This window comes from Centroberyx gerrardi, chromosome 9, assembly GCF_048128805.1.
Source record: "Centroberyx gerrardi isolate f3 chromosome 9, fCenGer3.hap1.cur.20231027, whole genome shotgun sequence".
In the NCBI taxonomy this organism is placed as follows: Eukaryota; Metazoa; Chordata; class Actinopteri; order Beryciformes; family Berycidae; genus Centroberyx; species Centroberyx gerrardi.
This window is the reverse complement of record NC_136005.1, coordinates 10,820,813-10,845,676: the sequence shown is the minus strand read 5'-3', so window position 1 is coordinate 10,845,676 and position 24,864 is coordinate 10,820,813. Positions and strand designations below refer to the sequence as shown.

Genomic DNA, 24,864 nt, shown 5'->3' with positions numbered 1-24,864 from the left:
GTGCCATTTTGTAGCATGTTCAGTTGCATGTTCAATCTATAATTCATCCGGCTACAGAAATATATAAATGTTTAATATGTCAGAGGCGGTGAGGCCTGTCGAAAGCATGACCTTGAAACGTCCTTTAAACATCACACGGCAACAGCGCCAGGGCCAGTTAAGCTGCCAAAGCCAAACAACAGGCAACATGCATGCACGCGCACACACATACACACACGCACACACACACACACATACAGACACGCACACGCGCTGCCTGCCTGCCCGCTGATGCTTTCTGCTGCTTTCTGTTCTCTTTTTTCCTGGGATGCAAAATGCAGATGAGACGAGTCAGCCGCTTGTGCACAGTCTCAGGAGAAACTGCCACTCAAATCCAAACGTCTGTATGAATACCAAAACACACAGGGTACAGTGGAGGATGAGAGAAAGAGGAGGAGGGAGGGAGGGAGGGAGGGAGGGAGGGAGGGAGAGAGAGAGAGAGAGAGAAGACGAGGGAGAGAGAGAGGATAGAGAAAGAACGAGAGCAGTAAAGTAGCTAAGAAAGCCAGTGTTCCTCTCTCCTTCTGTATCTTTGACTGAACAAAGAGCTATATACACATGAATACCTCTTTCCTCCCACTGTATTTTCCATCGGGATATTTATTCTGAAAAGCAGCGACGCACAACAAGGGCTCGGTCCTGTGTTTGCTAGTGGGCTGAGGCGCTAACACTCCCCAGCTGATTATGTGTCTGTCTGTAGCAGTTTGAGTTGCTGCCAAAGGAATTAGGTCTAGTATTTGTGAATGCTGCTCCCCTCACAGCAGAATGCCTTGCCATGCCTCTCAGATTTCTAGCTTTTTAAAAAGAAAGAGGGAAAAAATCATTTTAAATAAATGAAGAAAATCGCTGTGGAAGCCTATTAAATTTTCAACGTGACCGTTTTGTGAATCTTCATGTGTGTTTAGGCTTCACACAAAAGGAATATTTAAAAACCAAAGCGTGCTAATTGGGACAGAGATTGTTACAGCGGCTTCTTATTCAAACAGGCTTTTGGCTCATTAACTGCTTCCATCCAGCTTTTGTTTAAGGGAAAGTGGAAAAGACATTTAAAGACAATAAAATATTTTGCAATATTTATACAGATACTGTGCCACCAAAATACTGACAGACTTCACACTCACCCAAAATATGACAAAGCCGTTATCATCACATTCTTATCTCAGGTCTAAGGGCCAAAAAAAAACATGAAACTTTGTCTTCTTCAACCAAGTATCTTAGTGGTGTCATGTCACACACACATTAACGCTTTACTTTGTAATCTAAACAATATTTTCAACCGTAAGCATAAGACAGCCTATATAATTACAGCATGAGCTGGTGTGTGCTCAGTATTAAATTAATATTTTGCATGAAAGAATGTTACATTTATTTTTCTTAAATGTGTTGTATTGGTGTACTTTTTTTGTCTTTTTTAATGAATTCACATTAATTGATCAAATTGTTTTTATATTATTGTGGACCAGTCTTTCCCTTAGCACTGCATATGTGGAGAGGAGCCATCAATCTGTCTAGAGAAATTGTATTTGTATTGAGCTCAATGGAGAATTTTAGTGTTACACAGTGTAAAAATCAGTGGCCTTTCCATCCTCCCAAGAAAAAAAAATCCTGAGAGAAACACTGCTGAAGAGTCTTGGAAAAATCCCCCAATTGTGCCGAGAGAAATCCCAATAAACAAAAGTAATAACTGAATGCTCTTAGACTCTCAGCTCATCTCTGTGGCTTACACATCACTATCACCTGCCTATTTAAAGAATCCAACTCTCAACCTCATTACAGTCTGGGGTCAAAGTAAAGGCAGTAAACACATAATTAGCTGACTGACTAGTGTCTATGTGACTCAGTTCCCATCTTGCTACTGTACATCCCTCTCATAAAGCTAGTGAGAGGGCATGTATGGTACACACTTGATGCCTGCACACACACACACACACACACAACCACTAGTTATTTATATGCATCCATGTGCACATTAACTACAGCCGTGCAACACACACTGACACACACACACACACACACACAGAACAACTTGACCGTTTGGCATTTCAGCATGCCTTAGCTAATTACTGTGGATGTGCTGGGACTGCAGTGTGAGTCCAGCAGGGCACCGCTGCATGTCAACATCAGCATCAACAACATCAACGGCAGCAACACCATGACTATACACACAAAACACAAAGCACTGGAACGCTAAAGGCTGTTTACTCATATGCTGTTTACATCTTATCCTTCTACCCATCATACCATATACACATCAACATAAGACCTACACTACCTGCTGAGAAACTACTCGCAAATAGCAAACCATACCCACTGCAGGGGGTGGGATGGAGGGGAGGGGCATTAATTCCACTGAAATTTACTTCTGTCTGCTGCTCAATAAAACTATCAACTGAGCCATACACCATTTTGAAAACTCTCGCTACAAGCAAATAAGCACACCGGGGCAGGGAGAGCAGCTGAAAGAACGTAAAAGCAGGATGTTAACAATTTGCTTTTCTGTGATGAATATCTCAAAGGGGCACTGGTCCGGTGGTCTGCCTCAGTCTGTTAGCTTTGTTAGTTTATTGGAAGAGTTTTCAAATGGTGTAGGGGATAATATAACGGTTTCAGAAATGTATTTCACTGCAGCAAAATGTCATATGCTAGTGGGAAATTACAAAAAATAAACACTGCTTTCCTGGGAATGCACTTTCTGTACCATTTAAGGTCTATTTTTAAAGTTTTGTTTATTTATTACTATCCATGTAACTGCCCTATAGTTAATATAGTAGGGAACTGATGAATTGGGTTGGTAGTAGAGATAGTTTAAGCATAAATTCCTCTATCATGCTAATGCTAAGATCTATCTGTTTTTTCCATAATGTTAGCCAAGCATTGTGCAAAAAATATAAAAAGGTCTGTTTTCTGTTTAGAACATAAGACACGCCCATCTAAATCCTAGAGAGCTATGTTTAAACATTGGAGCAGGAGATGAAGAGGCAAGTGTTCCTCTGTCTGTACCAGTCATCCTCCCTCTTTTCTGTCTCTTTCTCTCTTCATTTGTCTGCTGTTTAATCAGGCTCTAGTTAGCCATGTCACTCTGCATCTGGACACACGTCAGTCGCACTGCCCCCTCTGATACAGTGGCTCACACACACCCACACACACACGTACACACACACACACACACACACACACACACACACACACAAGAGATAACATAGAGATACAAAAACAGCACAGGCTGACACATCATTTAACTGATGTATTAATATTCCTTTCTGCCTATATTTCTTTGTTAGTTTAACATCCACTGTTTCTTATTTTCTGTCTGTGAAATCGTTCCTCAGAATTGTAATGGCAATACCCAAGCACAATATATAACATATATATTAACTATATGTATCACCCCTCACCTCTATCTCATTGAGATGTTTCTCCCATCTTCAGTTGCACTTAAATCATTTAACACACATTCAGTCAGTGCATTGTGGCTAATAAATTCCTCACACACCCCACCCTATTAGCATTGATGTGTAACCTTGGAGCTGGAAGGTGGGAGGCTGGACAGGGATCATGGTGTTCTGCCTGAGGGTAACTGAGTCACTGTGTGTTTGTGTGTATCTCTGTGTGTGTGTGTGTGTGTGTGTGCAGTGAAAAGATGGCCTGTCTCTGAGCCGAGGTTCCCTACTGTCTCCCATCAGGGGGCTGCAAAGGTGTGGCGCACACTCATATCTAATATCTGTACCATTAATACTGAAATCTATTCGACTATCTCTGCCTCTCTCTCTCTCTCTCTTTCACCCTCTCCCGCTGCTGCTTTTCATTCTCCTTTCACGTCCCTTTCTTTCTCCCCCTGTCACTCCCATCTCCAGTCGTACATACATACTATTTCTCCCCATCTGATTGTATATCTCTCTCCCTGTTCACACCCGGCCCCTCTTTCTTCCTCCTCGTCGTTCCCCCATACGCTCTCTGTCTCCTTCAGTCCTGTGTTCCTGCCAAGCCCCTCTATCTATTCTACACTAGGCTGCTAGCACCGAGTGTCCAGGGAAATGGGGTGCTAGCTAGCGTCACTAGCCTTGTCACCAAGCTGGGGAATCGCCTTCGTTTCAATTAGCATTTTGATTGCATGCGAGGGAAAGAAGCCAGCACGCAAACAATCAAACATTTACTCGCCGACAAATGAATAATGCTCCCAACGTTCTTGATGCTAATACAAAAGTGAATCAGTCCGCTTTGTTAATGGCAAGAGCACCATTTTGAAAACAGACGGATGCCTCTAGAATGTAAAATAATGGTGTTGACTGTGTAGCCGTAACGGTGACGCAGTGTCTACAATGAATATAAACTGTAGAGCTTTGGGGAAACTGTTTCTAAAGGATTGTAGGGAAAAAATGTGATTACTAGTTTTGTTAGTCAACTGCCCTGCCACTTGGCAGTTATGGATAGATGGATGCAAAGTAAAAGTGAGACTCTGGAAGCTGAAGGAGGCAGAGTACTTAGATACCTTACAACAATCTCTCTCATGCAGACACACACTCACACAGACACACACACACCACACACAGACACATTCACTATGCGAGCAGTGAGCTTGAGACTTGGAGACTGCACAGCATGGAAATGTATTGTAATTCAGGCATGCGCATAACCCAAACACACCTACTCCATCTTTCTCTGGCTCTGGCACAACACATGTACACAAACACACACACTCGCATTATGTACACAAGCAGCGTGACAAATAACATGTCTACTCATATGATTAACATGCAGTACTTTGCATAAATTAATATCAAATCCACAAAAGTCCAGTTCCCCTACCATTTGACGGTACATTCAGCATCAACAATGTGCATTCTACCTCTGCTGCGGTACTACACGCAGGTAAATATTTCAGAGTGGTGCAAAGACAGGGAAAGGGGGGGATTCCTACACCCCCGTCTTCACCATAAAATGGGTGCTGTTCCCCGATTTAACCCCTCCCTCCTTCCGTCCCTCTCTCCATCTCTCCTTACCTCTACCCCTGCCTCCACACCTCTCCCATTAGCATGATATCTGGCTCCGTCCCTCCATCTGCCTCACATCCTGCCTACAAACCTTGCCAGTCTAACCCTCCACTGTATCTTTCCACACTGTACGAAGTAACTAAATACTCTATGCAACAAACAGTGCATTTGCCACTAATAGTGTCACTATATTGCCTGTAAAAGAATAGGACAGAATAGAATAGATACTGACTGTGGGTGGTAGTATATCTACCACTACAACTAATCTACTACTCTAGCCACTGCTGGCTGCCCAAATTAAAAGCATGGTTAACAATGTACAGCGGAGTATAGTGGCAGGCTGCCTGCAGCCTTCTTCCTTACCATCTTAAACCCATTCCACTCCATTTGGGAGCCGCCGGCCGTTGTCTCTCTCTCTCTCTCTCCACACACACACACAACAGCAGCAGCAACGCCTCAGCAAAAAAAATCCCCTACTCTTTCTTTTACTCTCTCTCTGTCTCAGTCTCCTCTGGAGCTTTCTATTTATTTTTCTGTCTCTTTCTCACTCTCTGCCTCTCTTTCTGTTTGTGTCTGAGTCTTAGCAGCGAGCAGACAGCAGCGTGCTGGTGGCGTAGAGAGCAGGCATCGCCTTCTTCCACAGATGCTGAGAGGAGAATGGTGAGGTTGGATAGGAGAGTGTTGGGCTGCAGCAACCCTCCCTCCCTCCTCCAGCCCTCCCTCTCCGCTCCCTCCCTCCTTCCCACAGCCATCCGCCCAGTCGCCTGCTCAGCTGGAAGGTCAGAGCCCGCCCACTCTCCCCCCTACCCCTCTGTCAGAGTCTGCGATTGGCTTCTCAGCTTGCCTGTCAGCCCTCGGCCTCTCCTCCCCCTCCTTCAGTGTTAACACCTTCGCTCTCTGGCTGGCTCTAAGCCCTCGTCGGCACACGCCAGCCTCAGCCTGGCTTGGCAGAGAAAAGGCTTTCTGAATCCCAGCAAAGCAATCAATCGCTGCTGAGGTCTCTGCTTGAGTGAGCCGGGCAGAGCAGTGCGGAGCAGAGCTCTAGGAGAGTGATTGCAGCCTCAGGCACTATGGTAATAGGATGCCTGCGCAGCACTGTGTATATAAATTAGCTATTACTGGGTGCATGTTAAAATCCCCTGTACATTTACATCACTGTGTATACAGATTCTATCTCACTCTGTCCCTCTCTCTCTCTCTCTCTCTCTCACACACACACACACACACACACATACATTATGTAATGACTGATTAATGCTTTGGTCTTACAAAATACTAAATACTATGATTAATGTCTTTAAGGAATTCCAGATCGGCCTTGATTTAGTTAAATTTTTTTCTCCAAATATGACTGTAGACTCAGCTAGCTTACATCTATCAGCTTCAAAATAAAACACCACCCTGCATAATTTGATTAAAAACAGAAATTATTGTTTTTTTATGTTTATACTTTACAATGTTCAGTTGTTTCAATGCCCAGTCAAAACGTGCACGCATACAAAAGCGTGGGCACACTCTCAGGCACACACCTGTCCAGGCAGGTGTATCCTATAAATAGGCTATATTTAACTCTTTTTTTTTGGTATTATTTATATGCCGTTAGTGAAAACACATGTAGAATATGCAGCTGTGCCCTTCCGCAGAGATGTAGGCTAGTATAGGACATGTGCAGCTACCCGTATAGGCAAAACAAATCAGTATGTTTGTTAACCGGGCTGACACCGTAACGTTACCTGTCTGCCTGCTGCGGTAGTCTATAGGTGAGACCAACTGGCTCCAGATTGTAGGCACAATACATAAATCATCTTAAATTACAGAAAACATGTCTCCTATGCTTTCCACTCACCATGACCATTCTTGATTCAAGCTGTTGATGCTACGGGCGGTAACGGTATTCTCGGCGGAGAAATTGACGGTAGACTGTAAGCCAGTCAGCCCTCGTCAGTCAGCAAGGACAATCGGATGGAGCAGCGGCGGCGTGTAGGAGTGGATGAATGAACCGGCGTAGTGGTGAGTCTACCGGAGCCAAAAAAAAGCGAAGCCGTGGGTGTGGAGGAACTGAAACCTTGCAGCCGTGGGACGCCGTGGCAGAAAAGAAACACACGGGCTCGGGAAAAAAAACTAAAACAAAACAACACGACGGGATAAGATATTCCCCTTAAACGAAAAAGGACAGAGCAAACACCCCCCTCCTTTCCCTAACAAGCCATTTATGGAATATCCAGTCACCTCGCGCGCAGCTTCTCATTGGCTGCGGGAGGCACGGACGGGGCGGTGCGCTCGCGGATGCGAGTGGCGGAGGCGGGCTCGTGTGGTCCACGACAGAGGGAGTAGGAAAGGACCATGGGGAACGATGAAGGATGCTAGTAAGAACTTCAGGTGAATATAATTAACCCCGCCCTACAGTCAAAATCTCACATCTCACACTATAATAAACACGCAGAAAATCCGTCCACTCCTTACAGACACACCCCTCCCCTCCCTTCATACACGAAGTTACAACAATTTAAAGCCACTGCAGTGGTCTACAGGCGCGGTCCTACATCTCTTTTTGACATTACGCACGCATTCAAAGGCAGGTTATCTGCATTGCTGCTGCAGTGTTTGTCTTTTCCCCCTGTCCTCAAGCCATATGTAGACCTTCACTCTGCAGCTGAAAACAACCAGCATCAGCAATGCTTTTCTCCTCCATCCTTGACAAAAACCCACTGAGGGGTTAATAATCCTACTCAGGGGTCCTATCCACACACCAACCAAAATGCCACCTTCAAAACAGATGCCTATTTTAAAATAGTGTTAGGCCACACAACCTCAGGTGTAGTGTTTTGCAATCATTAAGATCTCACTGTAGGTTATTTAATCACACATTAATTTTGCAAAGCCAACTTACTATCAAATTAGGACTTGTTTGACATCTTTATCCCTTGTTTATTCTGACACATTATAATCTTCACTATAGTATTTTAGTTATGAATATTTAACAAAAGCTGATCATCAGTGCCCGGCAGCAAAGCTGTTGTCTGGAGTTGATTTTCTCCAGCTGGCCCCTATCTCAGACAGACAAGAAGAGGGAGCTCTTGCATCCTGTAACTCAGTTACCTGGCAGGCGGCAGCACTTGGCCGTGCACTTTCACATATTGGCAAACACACGTATACATGCACACGCCCATGCATGCACTCACAAACACACAAATGCACATGCTGACACACATGCATGCGCACAAGATACACACATACGCACACAGACATACATTAGAACATTCACGTGCACACACACACACACACACACGCATACTGTACACTCACGCTCTTCCTCACATACTGAATGCTCTCACATATGCGGGCACTTAATAGATGCGAACATACTGTATACCCTCACATTACTGACATTGTAGAAAATGCTCTTACACTGTAATATCTTCCTGTTGCCAGACAAGAGCTCAAAACATCATCAGTTTCCCAACACATAATCATACTATTTCCTTTGTGTTCAACACAGCAGTGAGAGGCAGTCATCAAGTCATCTCTCATTCTCATGCTGGTTTGATTCAATTAGTGCAAGGCTGTGTGAGGCCTGGCAGAGCTAATGTAACTGGTGGAAGTCCATTAACCCCAGTGGGATTTCTCTGTTCCTCCCAGCTCAAGACAAACCCTGATATAGGAACTACCTTATTCAGCACATCTAACAACTAGGGTAAGGTATAAATACTGGCAGTGTTCTTGCTAAAATATGTACAATCACATGCAAATATTTGTCAATGGGTTACACGCCTCAGGTGGTATGTTAAACTATGGTTATAAAGCTACTGCAGGCTATAGATCTTTAGTTTTTTTTATATAGGCCTTTGCTCTGCGAAACTGTGTAAAGCTCCTGTGTATACACTCTCATATAATGTACTATAATTGCACATTATGCACACATGGTATAGTATATGTACAGTACAATAGTGCACTTACATTTAAGTGTATTTACTGTATATACTGTGAATCGTGAGGGACAGCAACGCATTTCAACCACTCACTCTGGCAGCCACACAAATGAGCCCCCACATGAATACACTGAAGAATAAAAAAAACAGTAGGAAAAGAGAAAATTGGAGAAAAAAAAAAGAGAGAGAGAGCGTTGAACTGAAGCCCCCCAGCCACTCCACTTCACCTCTGACCTCTCCACCTGTCTGGTTAGCTACAGCTAGCTAGCTAGCGTAGCAAGGTGCCGGTGCAGAACCATGTGCCTGACATACTAATGAGAACCCTCGCTACGCCTTCAATTAGGCCTGAGCAGGACTGAGGTGCACACACACACACGCACACACACACAAAATACACACGTGGATGCACACACACAGACACACACACACACACACGGACACAGGGGAAGATGGGCTTAACAAGCTTGCTATTGTTTCAGATAGAATAGAATATGCTGGTACTTGCAGTCTGGGTGTAACGCTGGAGATTTGTCCAGATCATACTGTATGTAATACAAGAGAGGGGAAGTAAAGTAGAATGAAACACAAAGAGAATGGATTAAAACAGTAGTGCATCTTTGTCTATTTTTCTTTGTTATGGCCCTCCGTATCTTTTCTGCCAGAGTAGAAAGAACCAGAATTTGGAGCTGAATAGTATAGGCTACAAACCCTCAGTTTCCCATCCCTCTTTTATCCTCCTGCTCTGACCTTTGAGTTTCATAAAGGCGCTGGATTGGAGCCAGGAAAACCATTCTCCACCTCACTGCCTCTAATATTCTCCTCCCAACCATGTTTTTATCGTCACTTTTTAATTCCCATACTGTAAAGAATGGCAAATCAGAGCCATGGTAATGAATGCATCACAAGGCAGCTGTGTTTTTATTCTTTGAATGCCGTCAACTTTTAACTGTTGACATGTAGAGGCTGTAAAGTGAGGGGTGAAAATGGAGGGTGATAATTTCCTTTTTTTTTTCTCATAAAGGGCAATGTAGTGAGAAAATAAGGAGGTTGTTTTCTCCCTCCGAAATATGATCCAAATAACCTTTTCTCTAAATGAGAATATGATTTGAAAGTGAAAATACTCTCTCACAGTTGTCTTGTCTGGTGTGTTATTTCACCAAATTGTTCTACAGGACCATGGTTTTATATAGCAATGAAAGTGCCTGCCGCTACTCAGTAAATTAGCTATAAACACAACCTGCTCTTCCCAGTTTTGTGATATGGAGGGCGTCTGCGTACAGTTACGCTACACAGACACATACCGAGGATGGAACCATGTTGCTGCCATGTCCTAGTTAAGAGAACACACTGTGCATTATAATGTTGTGTATGGACAGATGGAGGGAGTGGTTTGAGATATTCTAGCAAGGGCATCCATGCTGAGACACTTTACAGCCTGGACGTCGCAGATACTGCAGTGTAGCTTTCCTGTGGGTTTGGCCTTTCCCTTTATAAACACACTCAGGGTAAGACAATGTGTGTGTTGGTGTGTCAATTAAATGCAATACAGCAATGAATGAAGCATTATTGTAAAAAATGTCAAAGGAGTAATTAGGGGTAAGGAGTAACAAAAGACTTGCGTAATCTTTTGGGATATTATTTTAATTGCATTGCCATTTTGTCCGACTTTGCACGGAAATAAAAGTGCACAGCATTGATTGGACGCATTATTTGGCCTTTCTGTTGATGCTAAACTTTTTTTGAGGAGGTAAATGATATTTCTTCCCTCCTCTACAGTTTTGAAAGTTAAAAAGCTTTTGTGGCTTTAGCCCAGGACAGCCAGCCATGCAGTCAGCAATGTGAAACCCCATCTCATTGATTGGCTCTGGCTCACACACACACACACACTCACACACACGCACACACATACGCAGAGGTATACACGCACGCACACACATACGCACACAGCCTTTGGGTTCCTGGGGTGCGTCATGGTCTGACACTGTGACTGCCGTACAGCCGAAGCTTAAGCGGCCGGGCCCCAGCAGAACGCTTCAGCCTGTGCTTACAGCCTGCTAATGCAGAGAGCAGAGAGCTGGCTAATTGTCATGAACTCCTCCTGCCCTCCATTCTGCCCTGCTTCTCCACCCTAAACTCCTCCCACTCACAGACCTTCATGGATTAACTACACGCTGTGGAGTTTTTTCTTTTTTTTTTTTTTTTTCTGCTGATGCAAATGATCATCAGTCCACATTAAGGGCTGCTGACTGACTTGAATTTCAACAAAGGATTTTATAGATCTTCTCAAATGCACCTTCTATCTTTGTTCCCTCTACTACCGCTCTTGTTTTCTCTTACTCACTTCCGTTCTCTTGAAAACACAACGGCACACACACACACACACACTCACTCACTATGCTGTATCTATGCCACGCCCTGAAAAATTACAAGTAACTGTTCCTCCGATTTGTGTTGAAGCTCAAAGTTTACTGCTAGCATTTTACTGTACATACACAATGCACTTTTGTAGCAGTTCATAGTATACCGGATAACAAGTGTGAATGAGCAGGCAAAGAATAGCAAACACACTATAGCAGGTTTGAATATGCAGTGTGCAGACAGTGATAATTGTGGGTGCTCTCAGTTTGAGTCTTGTTAACTGTCAGACGCAGTGTCTCAACACCTGTCTCATGTTTCACTCTGCATAATAAGACTTCTATTTAAAAGAGGAGAAGTGAAGATGCCAGCCAAGGTGTCACCTGAAAGTGTACCAAGAAAATACCTTGGTTATTAGCAGAAGGTTCGAAAAGAACTTGTATTCTGCAGCAAAACTGATCTCAGTCACAGCCGCTAGTGATTTTGTTAAAATAACCAACATAAAACACACCCTGAGACTGAATTATCTCCATTACACTGTATAATATGTAACAGCACCATAATAGAGGACAAAATAACTAGCAAAGTGGAATAACAGCATTATAACAGAGGCATGGGGAACAATGCAGCACTCATCAGGCTGGGCTGATTTCAATACAGAGCACCACAGCACTAGAAGAGCCTAATAGATTTAATCGCCTAGACCATACTCTCCTCAGTATGCGGCGGCTTACTTGGGCTCTTTTTGATTTGCCCTTGAAGTATCCATTTAGTTGCTGTATTGAAGTTCTGGCAGCAGTAGCATCTAGCTGTGCTACTCAGATTGATGATCGCCTCTCCCCTGGCAGGTGTCCACCCTCCGCCGGTAACAATCAACAAATGGGTGTCAGAGCCTCCGACTTGCCTGTCTCCCTGCCCAGTGACAAACTCAGCATCACTTACTGACTCCCAGACACCAGACAGCCATTAACACAACGCTACTGTATCCAGGCAAGAAGGGACAGTTTGGACTCGGTTGACTTTTGTTGTTTGTTTCTAATGTTAACACTAGAAGGCATTCGGAGAGCGCAAACCTCCGCCAGCAGTGAACGATTCTCCAACTTGCTGTTACACCCAAAGACATCATTCCTATTGCTTAATTTTTAAGTTAAATTGATTTCTTGACCCTGAAAACATTCCCTTAGGATTTGGAATGAAGTCAGTTTCATAGATGTGGCTAAAAAACAACAATTGTCTCATGGCGGAAATCCCAGATATGGGTCACCACCAAAATCAAATGTTCCTTATCCCAAGATCTATATTTCATATAAATCTGTTCATAAGATTTTGAGATATCCTGCTGACAGACAGATCAACAAACTAAAAGGGATGAAAACATAACCCCATAGCGGAGGTAAAAATGTTGAGATGATGACTGAAAACTCAACATTAATTATTAATGATTAAAATGAGTTGTGGCTGAATGCTTTGAGTTAAGAGTTCCTGGTGTTGATTCTGAGCAAAAGCGCTGACATATTTGCTTTGGATAATCTTTCTATTTGGAAAAACTATCAACATCTAAATCCCACCAGGGCTTGCCATGCTAAAAATATGTGCACTCCTGGTACCGCAAGGCACTTAGGGGAAAAAAAAGCTTCCCCCAAATGGCATATGTTATGTTAAGATATATTAAAGACAAGCATTTTGGGGAAATCTTAACTAATCTAGCTGGAGCTTTCCTCCTTTATCCCCTTCCCTCCGTGTCACTGGGCATGATCCACAGTCAACTTAACCCCTGCCTATGTCACTCTCCCCGGTAGAAACTCCTCAGATCAGAAATGAATTCTTCATGCTGATCCCGGAACAAGGCTGTGCTGCATTTGTCACAGCCGCTTGTCTTCCCCTTCAACTCAAAGCTGTTTGGTATGGATGGAGCTTTGCAGACTGCAGAGATGTGACAGGGGCTGTCTGAAAGCTGAGGCCAAACGCTCTGTCTCTATCTGTGGAATAGGGAGTGAAGGCCTGCTCAATCTGTATGTAAACTCTACAGAAACACGCTGCTGTCTTTTGGGGAGGCTTTAATTCAGGATTCTGCTGAGATGACTGTTTTTGTCCTATACTTTTGATTAATACTCTCTCTGATCCATTAGTAACAGACGTCATAAAATACAACAAGAAATTTTAGGTATTTTTTTAAATGTAAGCCACAACACATTGATTTATTTCACACTTTTCTATTAAGTAAACACACTGATATTGTTTTTTTGCGGGAGAGATAGTGGTGGGTCTCTTCGTCTGAAGCCTAACACAAATGAGAGGAGGTTTGTGGAGGTGCCCAGAGAGGCTTAGCTATGCATTGGCTGTTGAGTCTGGCATGCGTCCTGGCACTGAGGGTGTATTCTCAACAGGACTCTGGTGGATTAGTGTCCATTTGGACAACAGAGCGGTCCGCAGCTTGGGGTGACATTCAACTTCAGCCTGCATCCGCTACTGCAGACTGGCATCACACAGACTGACCATGGAGTTCAGTTTTGCTGTTGATTGCCATTAATGTAAAGTATATATAATTGCTATTATGTGATTGAGGTCAGTTGTTTTGCCAGCAATTAATACGTTTTAATAATAATTAATAAAATACATTTGGAGTTTCTCGAGTCTCAAAGATTGTCATGATGACTAGATTAGCTATCGGAGGAGCAGCATTTGGAGGAGCAGCATTTGTTTCCTACAACTGTAGGAAACAAATGCTGCTCTATTTTGATCTTTCCTCCTTTGTTCTCTTCCGTTCTGCTCTAATCTAATCTGGATGACTCTACCTGTGTGAGATTAAGTAGTGGCCAGGCTGCAGTGTGGTGGGTCGGTTGCTCATGGCGTGTTGCGGTGGGCTTTGGGGCTGTGGGGCTGTGGGGGCGGCAGCCCGGTTTGCGTTTGATCCCGGTCGGGGTACATCCATGCTTGCAGGGTGACCGCTGTGGTCCATCTGGCGGAGGCTTTAATCACGACACCCCCCCACTGGATGCACACACACACACACACACACTAGCATAAGCACACACAGCCACCCACGGGAGATTCTTTTGACCACTGCTCACTGCCTGGGCCTTTTTATTTCTATTTTTTATTTATTTGCATAGTTTCTGCAGTCATGCATCTCACTCCAAAAATATGGCCCCTCCTTTCTATCCTTAGGGAATCTCCTCATCAGACCTCAGGTGATGGGACAAATGTAAGGCATAGAAACACCACCTGCTATCTACCGTGACGTATAAAACTTATCTAGTACTATCAGATTTGTGTAAATGGCTGAACTAGGGCTTTTGATAGGGAATAACCTTTTTGGAATGAGACGCATCCACAGTCCTTCACAGGGTTGGCCCACGGCACTATGGACCGAAACATGCCCATGCTGCACAAATCCAGCTCTCGAAATGTCACTTCATGCTTAACCGCTCTTTCTCATGCTTGAAGAAAAGCAAGCGGGCAGCGCACAACAAGAATAACTCCACCGGGTTTCAGTTTAAATGCCTACACGCTTGGAGACTTGTTTCAATTAATTTGTGTTGTCGAACCATTTAGCCGATTGAGGAGAAAGAAAAGTTATCATTTCTTTAATAGGAAACACTAAGAAATGTTTTTTCCAATAAGCAAAATTATTATATACTCTGTAAACATATGGTATAAGCCATTTTTGATCGAATTGTTTGAGTTCTTAGATGTACATACGTTGCTCTCTCTCTCTCTTTGTCTGTCTGTCTCTCTCAGTCTCTCTCTGTCTCTCTCACACACACACACACACACCTTAAACTGCGCCAAGGCAGGGAAACTTAATATTGCAGACACAAAGGTAGAGAAAGGAGGAGATAAGGAGAATAGGCCCACCTAGAGAAATAATTTCCATGCAAAAATACTGTATATTTCTATTCCTGTAAATTAGGTTACTTTACAGCCTCGTCACTAATGTCCCGGCGCAGGGCAGACTCCATGGTAAACCGTTTAAACCTGAATGCTGCTGTTAGAATACATTTATTATTAATGGGACTGGAGAGCGAGCAGGACTGATGATGCTGTTGCTGCATCTTACCCAGGTGATGTGTAGAAAACCTCTTACTGTTAGCATCCCCTCTCAAAAGCTAATGCTTACCTAGCATAACAGCAGACCGGACAAAATGCCTGTAGCTTTTTTTTTTAATGTATTTCCAATATCTTAGCTTCATTTAGCTGGCCTTGCATGAATAGCAGCCATTCTGAGGCTAATCAATTGATCTGAGAAAAAATCTATCACCAGCTTCACACATTTAAAACCACCTTAGCTTCATACACTATGCGCAGAGCCTGTCGACTAGCTACATCACGGTGGAGCTAATGGCTAGCTACTGCAACTTCACCGGTCACTCCTCGGCGCTAATGCACACGTCAGCCACACATCATTTATTCATGGTAACAGCAGACACTTTGCCTCCCCAGCAATTAGCGAATCGATAAAAAGGCATTGGCTTTGAAACTATCAATTCTGAGTGGAGAAAAAACAGTGTTGTTCATCAACATGCCAGGATTCTAGACGCACACGATCACTCAAGTATCGGGAACGTTTGTCAGCTCGGCATCAGGCGCCGGGCTGGGAGCAATAAGCCACATTTCCTCGCATCCCTGCTCTTAAAATGGCTGCCAGATAATGTCTGGTCAGGAGTCTTCACTCACAAAAGGGGTGTCTGTTCCAATTGATATCTCAAATTGGTGTTTACAAAGGGCATAATCTATAAATGTATTTTTGTTCATTTTGTGAGAAGATTTTGCTTGCATGATGAATGTGTGTATCGTGTCAGGGAGATGATTGCGAGCTGAGCCATCTGAGGCAGATTATCATGGACTTAGACAGGTCAGTAAAGGCTTGCACATGCCTAATACCTCTTTTGTCAAGGTTTGTAAGGCTGATGTATATACGTACGTTTAGATCCGAATATCATCTTTATAATGGAATTCAGTAAATCTGCCATAACGCTTGTTTGTTTTTTACCGGTACTTGTGTTTCATATTTCAATGCATACACCTCGGGCTGCTCTTAAAATGGAATCTTATGTTAGACTGCCTAAAATAACATTAGACCTAATCGAAAATTTCACAGTATGACTTCACTAACAAGTAGCAGCAGCGGGGTGTTCCCTATATCATTTAACTGTTAATTTCAACATTTGCAAATAACGCTACATGAAGATACAACACTTCACAATATTGAAGACACAATACAATTTTCTCTCTGTCCTTGTTTGCTTCATTGTCCTCTTTCTATTTATCCTTTTCAGAGGCATGAAATAACTGCAGCTGGATATGAAACAGTGTCCAAGAGAGGCAACAAATTTGTCTCAGAAATTAAATGCTTTCTTCTACCGAGCAAAAGAGCAGCCCTGGGATTTTTTTTTTTTTTTTTTGAGCTAAAGAAGACAAATGAACAGCAGGAGCCTAGATTATTTTGTTTATTCAACCTATTGAACTGTATAACTGTACCCACTGACTTGAGGTAAAACTGCAGTAGAATTCACAGGCCCACCATGGATATATACTCCACTACCGCATACGTCGTATTAATTGTGTATGTGCATGATGTGAGTTGTACGCGCTTTAGTTTTTCTATTTTTGGCTCGGCAGTCTTCAAACACTTATTCCACAGCAAAGACTTTCGCCCAACTATAATTACTCAATGTTTGTTTGTCAAAGCAACACAATCAGTGGATTACCGCTCTCCTGTCACGTACATGAATACAGTGCGTGCACCGAGACTAGCAGCGAGCCGACTCCACTCAGAACCCCTGAGCCCTGCCATTTGCCGTTATACGGGTGAAATTACAGGTCGTTACTTCCAGGTCAAAGTGCCTGAACACAGGAAGGTGACCTTTGGCTGGGCGTGGGCGTTTGTGTTGGTTGCAGCTGGCTCTCCTGGGGACAGACTATTGTTTATGGATCACGTCCACATCCAGCCTTTCTCATGTCTCGTCTACAGGGACAATGGTCATGAAAAATAACTAATGATCAAAAACATGGTAATGTGTGAAGAAATACACACGAAAATGCCCCCTGCAGACAGGGTAAATTGCAGGGTTGAGTGTGTAAAAAAAAAAAAGACTCATAGAGAGGGAGAAAGAGAGAGAAAAGGGGGGAGAAAGTGAGAGAGAGTTCACTTTCCTTTACCCTGGTGTGTGTGTGTGTGTGTGTGTGTGTGCATGAGCCTGCAGACACCTGCTCCATTCTGCAGTGACGGCTCCCAGCGGGACACAGGCTCAGGCTCAGCTGCTGATCACTAGGCCCTCCCTGCAGCACTGGTGGCCAGCACACACACACACACACACACACACACACACACAGCTCTTCCAACAAATCTGCACCCCTCAGGCCCCCCTCGCAGTGTCTCTCAGCCTCTCTGTGTCCCCTGTAACTGACACACCACATGTGCTCATATCAAGAGCAAACATGACATGATGCACACACACACACACACAGCCCTAAAATTAATTCAGTCCTAGAAACCATATAGGTTTGATTATATCATGTATTTTTATAAGCTGCACTGTCTGTGTTCGTATCATATCGCCTGTAAATTCATGCAAGTGTATTCATAACCTGCTTCAGTGTGAGATACGCTATAGTGTGTGTGTATTCTGAGCTTCCTTGGACCCGGATGGCCGAGCGAGTCCCTGAAACCTCCATATAAAGTGCTGCTTTCTTTTCAGTTAGGCACCAACAGCAGCACATGATATGTATGTATTTCTTTTTGCCCTCTTTTGCTATCTCTATTTACTCGGGTAGATCGTTTTGAATCCATCTGAGGATGATTCATTGCCATTTATCAGATTATTTAGTAGTTCATGCTAGTAAGATATAATACAGCAACTGCCATGTTTGTTTTTGTCGGTCCTGTATTAATCAACTACCATTGTATTTGAGGTATGATTCTATTGTCTCAGTTGATGACTCCGTATTTTGCACATATCTCTCCATCTCTCCCTCCCTCCCTCTCTCTCTCTCTCTCTCAGTATGAGCCTCTTTTTCCCTCTGTGGCGTCGTTGAGTGTGCTGCACCTGTTTGTGCCTCGGCGACGGCAGGGTTGTGGAGCATAAATGAACTAATTTCCTGGTTATAGAGAACACTGCAATCAAGGAAAGGGGAAATGCAGCGAGCGGCAGATGGAAGGAGCTAATCATTGTTGTGAAATAGAGATGACCCCTAACTATCTCCTGGCTGCCAGTATAGCTACATACGTTTGCCAGCTACTGTGCCATGTTCCCCCTCTCTCCTTCCTCCTGTCTCCTCTCTGCCTGTTTGTTGTTGTGGTGATGATGAACCTCCTCAGACGGATTTGAAGGCAAATGTAGCCCTCTTTTTTTTTTTTAAATGTTGAAACAGAAGAGATTGGAGTTGCCAAACAAAGCCTAGTGTCACATAGAGAACGGCAGCTGCCTGCAGTGGGTAATCAGTGGAGCTTTCTACAAATTAACAACATTCAGCTCTGCAGCACGGCGCACTGCAGGTTCTTAGATACGGGCTTTCGAAAATTACATCTTAGTGACAGAATTAGGAAATCATTTGCAATTCGGGTTGGCTCACACGCTCTTTTAATTTTACCCTCTCTATCTGAGGTGACACGGCTCAGATCTCCTGGTCGTCCTTTTGCTGTAGGTTGCCCTGACACTGCGGATGCTCATTTTGAACAAAGAAATATCAGTTCTAATCTCAATCATTGCATGCTGAACCTCTCCCCCTTCTGCCTGGCTTCTGACAGAGTTCAGCATTTACCTAATAATTGTTTGGTTGCTCATTTAAACACACTGTCCTACAGCTACAAACCCAAAATGCACAAATGGGAACACGCACGCACACAAACAGGCATATGCTAAAACATACACAAACACACACACACACACACACACACTAAACACACAGTGTTGCCAGGAGAAGTAATGGTAAACTTAGCTGCGGGCAAGTACAGTGTTGGAGGATGAAACCATTTAGCTCTTTATTCATTTATTTATGCAGTGTTCCATCATTCAACTAAGCCTTCATTTATCTGTTGTCTCTTTACCGAGCTGATTTATTTCAGCTGTACATTAAATGGAAATATATTGCACATGTACTTAATTCCAATTGGTAATGTTACACAATAGTCAGAGATAAAATAACCATATGTTTGGTGAAAACATATAATATTTACACCATTTTTGATACATAAACATTCACAGAAGCAAGAGAGCAAATGTTTTGCTCCCGTTTTGCAATTGCATTTCCGTTTGAAATCGCCAAGGTAAAAAATGCAATGCTGCTTTCCAGGCTTTACACACTAAAGCCACTAGAATCTTCCAGCACATTTATCTAATGTATGCAAATGATCTCGCTGTGCTTAATGAAGGCACCATTAATCACCATAACGATGGTCTTTTTTAACCAGGGTAATCACACACACACACACACATGCACACACACACACACACACATGCGCACACGCACACGCACACACACACACACACACACACACTCACAGGGACACGCCTCATCACCAGCCACACATATTCACTACAAATGTGCAAAACCACAAAATAATGTGTTGCTAAACCGTTTTGCTGGCAATGTAACTGTGTATTATGTACCTCATAGTCACAAGGCAGTAAAGTTATTCAGAAAAAGGTTTTGAATCCTTTTTGATTTATACATACTCATTTTTTTGTTTCATTTCTACTCTATGCTGTTAAATTTCATTTACCGCTAGTCATCTGATCGGATGTCGCACCCTGGAATCGACTAGTTAAGTAATAACATCAAATTCTCATCACCGCTGATAAGACGCTCAAAAATATGTTGACATGACGTCAATCAAATTTATATAATAAACTCAGCTAATTACTACTTCTGGTTCCAACAAATAATTTGTGGTCCGCCAGCTTTATGCAAAAAGCAGATAACAATATTCTGTGTCTACAAATGGGCAATGGGAAATACAGTAATTTTGTGTGGCGTATAATCACAACAAAACATTGGACAGACGTCTTTGAACTCTTGTAAGAATTCAAAGCAAAACCGAAAAACGTTTTTGAAGCCCAACTCCTCACGGACGTATTTTACCCCTTATCCCCCCCTTGCATTTGCATACAGTCGACGGAAACCCCTGGGTACAGTCAGCAGCATGACAGTGGTTTGTGAAGGCTTCCGGGAGGCTCTGGGGTGTGGATCTGAGCCAGTTTGAAGGGGAGCCGAACCAATGAAGAGCCCACAGCGGATTAGACACCCACAGCTTCATGTCGCTTTAATGCGGCGAGTCAGGGATTTTCTCACAACGCTTTTGCCTAAACGCTCAGGGTTTTCTCATGCCCCTTTTTCTCTCTCCTTCCCTTCCCCTTGAACTAATCTTTCCTATGTAAATGGCAGAGTAATGTTGACTCCAGTGCAAAATATCCCATCTATCTACGCCGCTCCTGCTGTCTCTGCTAATGCGGCCTGGCAAATGACTCAAGTGGTTTTGTTATTAGTGGATCGACATTCACGATCAAATGTCATTTGAAATGTGTCATCTTGTACAACTGTACATCTCCTAATGATATTGAAAAAAAAAAAGTTTTTCTGGGCCTACACACATAAATATTTTCACAAGTTTCAAAACGGTAGAAAGGAATATGTACTGCTACTTAATTCATTTATCATAAAAGTAAATTCATCATCAAGAGGCAAATACAAACTCCAAATCCAAATACCGCAGACACTGACAAACTGCACAAAATAGAGTGAACGTAAAATATATTACCCACACAAACACACACATGCATGCACGCACACGTACGCTCACAAACACACACACACACACACACACACACACACCTCTAATTCCCATGATAACAGACTGACTGGCAGAGGCTAAAGACAGAGTAGGCGGCCGTAATTGAACAAACATAACAATGTAAATATTTACTAATACAATCCATTGGGGATACAGGCAGGATCCCACAATTGATTTGCTCTCTTTCTGCCCTTTCGCTCTCTTCCTCACAAACACACACAGACACACAGACGAACACACACACACACACACTGACTCCCTCTCTCTGCTTTTCCCTGCTTCCTTGCTTATTATGCTCGCCTGTGTGTTCATTAAAGAGATGGAGATATATTGGTCTGTCTATCCTCTTACCAGGGGTGACCTGTAGCCCATCTGGGCTGGCGATGACAGGAGATCCCTGGGAAATAGCGGCGAGTGCGTCTCGGGGACGGAGCCCGCGCCACTGGCTGCTAGTCCCGAGAGCTGCCCGTACCTCGCCATCATCTTGAGATGCTGCTCACAGAACACACACACTCATACACAGACACAGGAGGAGAGGGGAGGAGAGAGAGAGAGGGGGAGGGGAGGGGGGGGAGAAGGGAAGGAGAACAGATAACAGCAGGTAGGAAGGACAGAGAGAGAATGGTAAAGGACAGAAGAGGGAGTGGGGGGGGGGGAAACAGGAAGAAAGAGGACGTAGAGGGGGATTACAGAACACTATGCTCTCACACAAATGCATGTGTGAACACACACACACACACACACACACACACACACACACAAACACGCACTCGCGCTTGCAGACATACGTGCACATGTAGGCACACATACAATTTTAGCCCCGGGTGGGCAATTTCACAAGCAAGCCTAGGTTTGATAGCTACCTTGCTTTTGTTAGAATAGGGGGATATAAAGTAGCGGGTGTCACATTGGAACAGCCTGGGTCCTATAGCTCTCCATTTGTTACTACAAGCCAGGATGAGTGTGAGAAGCGTAGCAGTCCTTTTTTCTCCGTACCGACCATCGCGCCGGTGTAATATACTAAACCGTTGCTGTTATCAATCATCCCCTCTGTCGCCTGGCTATGAGCATACAGAAATGCACAGACACGCACACGCACGGACATACAATAACACACATGACACAGAATGGTTGGCAGCAGACATACACAGGTGAGGTGAGGAGAAATAACAAATCCAAATGTCTTTACCTCATTGCTCAACAAAGCAGCGTTGAGTGTTCGGCTTATTTCGAACATCTTCAAATTCAGTGCTTTTTCTTTCTGTCCTTTTTTTTTTTCGGATTTTCTACCAGTCTCCCCTTCAGTTCTTTCCTCCCTTGCTCTTTCTACGGTTGGGAGTCAGTCCCAGGAACACAAAAAAGAAAGAAAGAAAGAAAGAAAAAATGAAATCAATTGAAAAAAAATAGGGGGATAAAAAAATCCTCTTTAATTTTCAGATTTTGGTGTTCTGATTTTTCAGTCCTCTTTTTTTCTCTCTCTCTCTCTCCCCTGTCTGCTGATGCACCTCTGTCGGCTGTGGCTGTAGTGGTGGCGTTTGTGCCCGGGGTCTCCGCACACGTCTGAGGAGTCAATATGTTGTTTTTTTTTTTATCTCCCCAGAGTCAGCACATTAAAACAGGCAGTCAGGCAGTCGGTCGGTCGGTGGGTCGGGCTGGCGGGCTGGCTGGCTCCCTTATCTGTCCCCCGCACACTGGCTCACACAATACGCTCCGATCCTCACACTGCTCGCTGGCAGATTAGCCTGTCCCAAAACATAGCTCTTAGTTTAAACTCCCCTCCCTTTTGCTCTCTCTCTCTCTCTCTCTCTCTTTCTCTATCACTCCCTCTGGCTCTCCTTTGCTCTCCCTCTCTCTCTCTCTCTCTCTCTCTCATTCCATCTCTCTCTGCATCGCTCTCTCTCTCTCTCTCTCTCGCCCCTTACTCCGTCGCTCACGCATTGATGCAGCTACAGTTCACTGTGCTACCACAAGGTGGGAAGACTGTTCTAGCAACAGCGACACCATCGCCGCCACATCCCTTCCGTACTGCCACTCCTATCTTTTAGATTTTCCTCTCTCTTCATCCTTTCATGTGTGCGTATAAGTCACAGTTATAGACAGTTAAGGAACCCGCGCGCTTATAGTAGCATTCGTTTTCTGACCGGGGCATTGAGATCAAACATACAGCTGGGATAAAAGGATTGGGTAGGGGCGAGGGGACTAATTCTGTATGGCTCTGTTATCTAATTATGGCTCTTACGAAAACAGGTTGTGGATTCGACTGTGGACAAGGACTATCAAGGACTTTCAGAAAGGCGTGCATTCAGCATCTGCTTGGAGGTGTGTGTGTGTGTGCGATAGGTACACATAAAGTTATGGAAGGTAGTAAAACCTTTACGCTATTAAGAGACCTCAAGAGACTGGAAAGGAAGGGTACCTCTCAGTGATAGTTGGCAGAGGAAAACGTGAAGGGCTGGGCTGATGTGAGCACCAAGGTCAGGTGGCTGTCCTTTTTCTCAGCAGTCACAGCAGGGTGTGGCATGGAGATGACGAAGCAGCTAGTCACAAGCATGGCAGGAGATCCCAATAAAGGAAGGAAAAAACAGGCAAAAGGTTAGGGAGGTTTATGCCAAAGATATGACTCACTACATTCTCGCTTTCAGGCAATAACATCAGATAGTTTTCAGAGTAATGACGCCCACTATGTACTGTATCTGCATTGGTTGTCATTAGTCAAAATGTTCACTCAATTCAAGCTGCCATTTAGGAAAATAATAGAGGGAATATTAGTTTATGAACACGTGACTTTGTGATTTGTGATTCCATCATCTTAACTAATGCAAAGCGTACAGTCTTGTGTTTCTAGCAGCTCCAACAGCATGGCAAGGATTTTGTCCCCAGTGCTTTGAATGTGCTTTTTCCTCCCTTGGATCAGAGTGGGGAGAGTGGCCAGTTAATAGCAGCCTATTGACACTGGACCATCTGCTGAGGTGGACCCTGTCCAGCACAGTAGAGAGGAGAGAGAGAGAGAGAGGGAGAGAGAGAGAGAGAGAGAGAGAGAGAGAGAGAGAGAGAGAGGGAGAGGGTGGGGATGGCGGGGGGAAAGGGGGGAGCACAAAGCCGAGAGGAAGTGTTAGCAAACTGGCAGCTTGTTTGAATGGATGTTTATGTAAAAAAGGAGGCAAGAAAAAAAAAAAAGGTTGTAATATTATTAAGACACATAATTTCACCTCCCTAGACACACTTTCCAAGGATGTGGCTTACAATAATATTGGTAAGGTTAGCCAGTTACTGCATGTTAATGCCTGTTTTAAATGAGCGTATCTTTTCTTCTTATTTTCCATAAGAGCAGAATGTAAAGTATCTGCCGATGTTATTTCACTGCTCTATGCTGCTTGGGCTTTAATTCCATTTCATTTTTCCCCCTCACAAAAGGGCTGCTAGCCACATCCCTGTTCTGTAAAGCCCTTCCTCTCTGGGGATGGCTGGTCCGGCGGAGCCCTGGGGGGAGCTGTCAGTTGAATCATCCAGAGTGAGGGCTGATTCCTCAGTCAGCTGCCTCTCAAGCCTTCCTCTCTGACCCTCCCTCACTCCCCTGAGCCCCCTGATTGCTGTCACCATAGTGATTCTCTGTGTCCTGTCGCCTGCTCTCGCCATCCCCTCGCCTGCCCCCACCCCCCCACCCCCACCCCCACCCCCCCTCCACCTGTCTCCAACTCCCTGCCGCTTGTGCCCTGTCTTCTGATTTTTGCATGACTTCCTCCTTCATTGACGATGG

General features: G+C 44.0%; 1 protein-coding gene across 2 annotated transcripts in view; it reads right to left on the bottom strand.

Annotated features, from left to right (window-relative positions):
• Positions 1-22,344, bottom strand: part of elavl4 (ELAV like neuron-specific RNA binding protein 4) — a 71,718-nt gene extending 49,374 nt beyond the window's left edge. For both annotated transcript variants that reach the window (XM_071920474.1, XM_071920472.1), the window contains exons 1-2: positions 22,297-22,344; positions 21,459-21,599 (exon numbers count right to left, since the gene is read on the bottom strand). In XM_071920474.1, the coding sequence (XP_071776575.1) occupies positions 21,459-21,599; positions 22,297-22,344 (189 nt within the window). The remainder of the gene's footprint in view (positions 1-21,458; positions 21,600-22,296) is intronic.
• Positions 22,345-24,864: the final 2,520 nt, after the last annotated feature.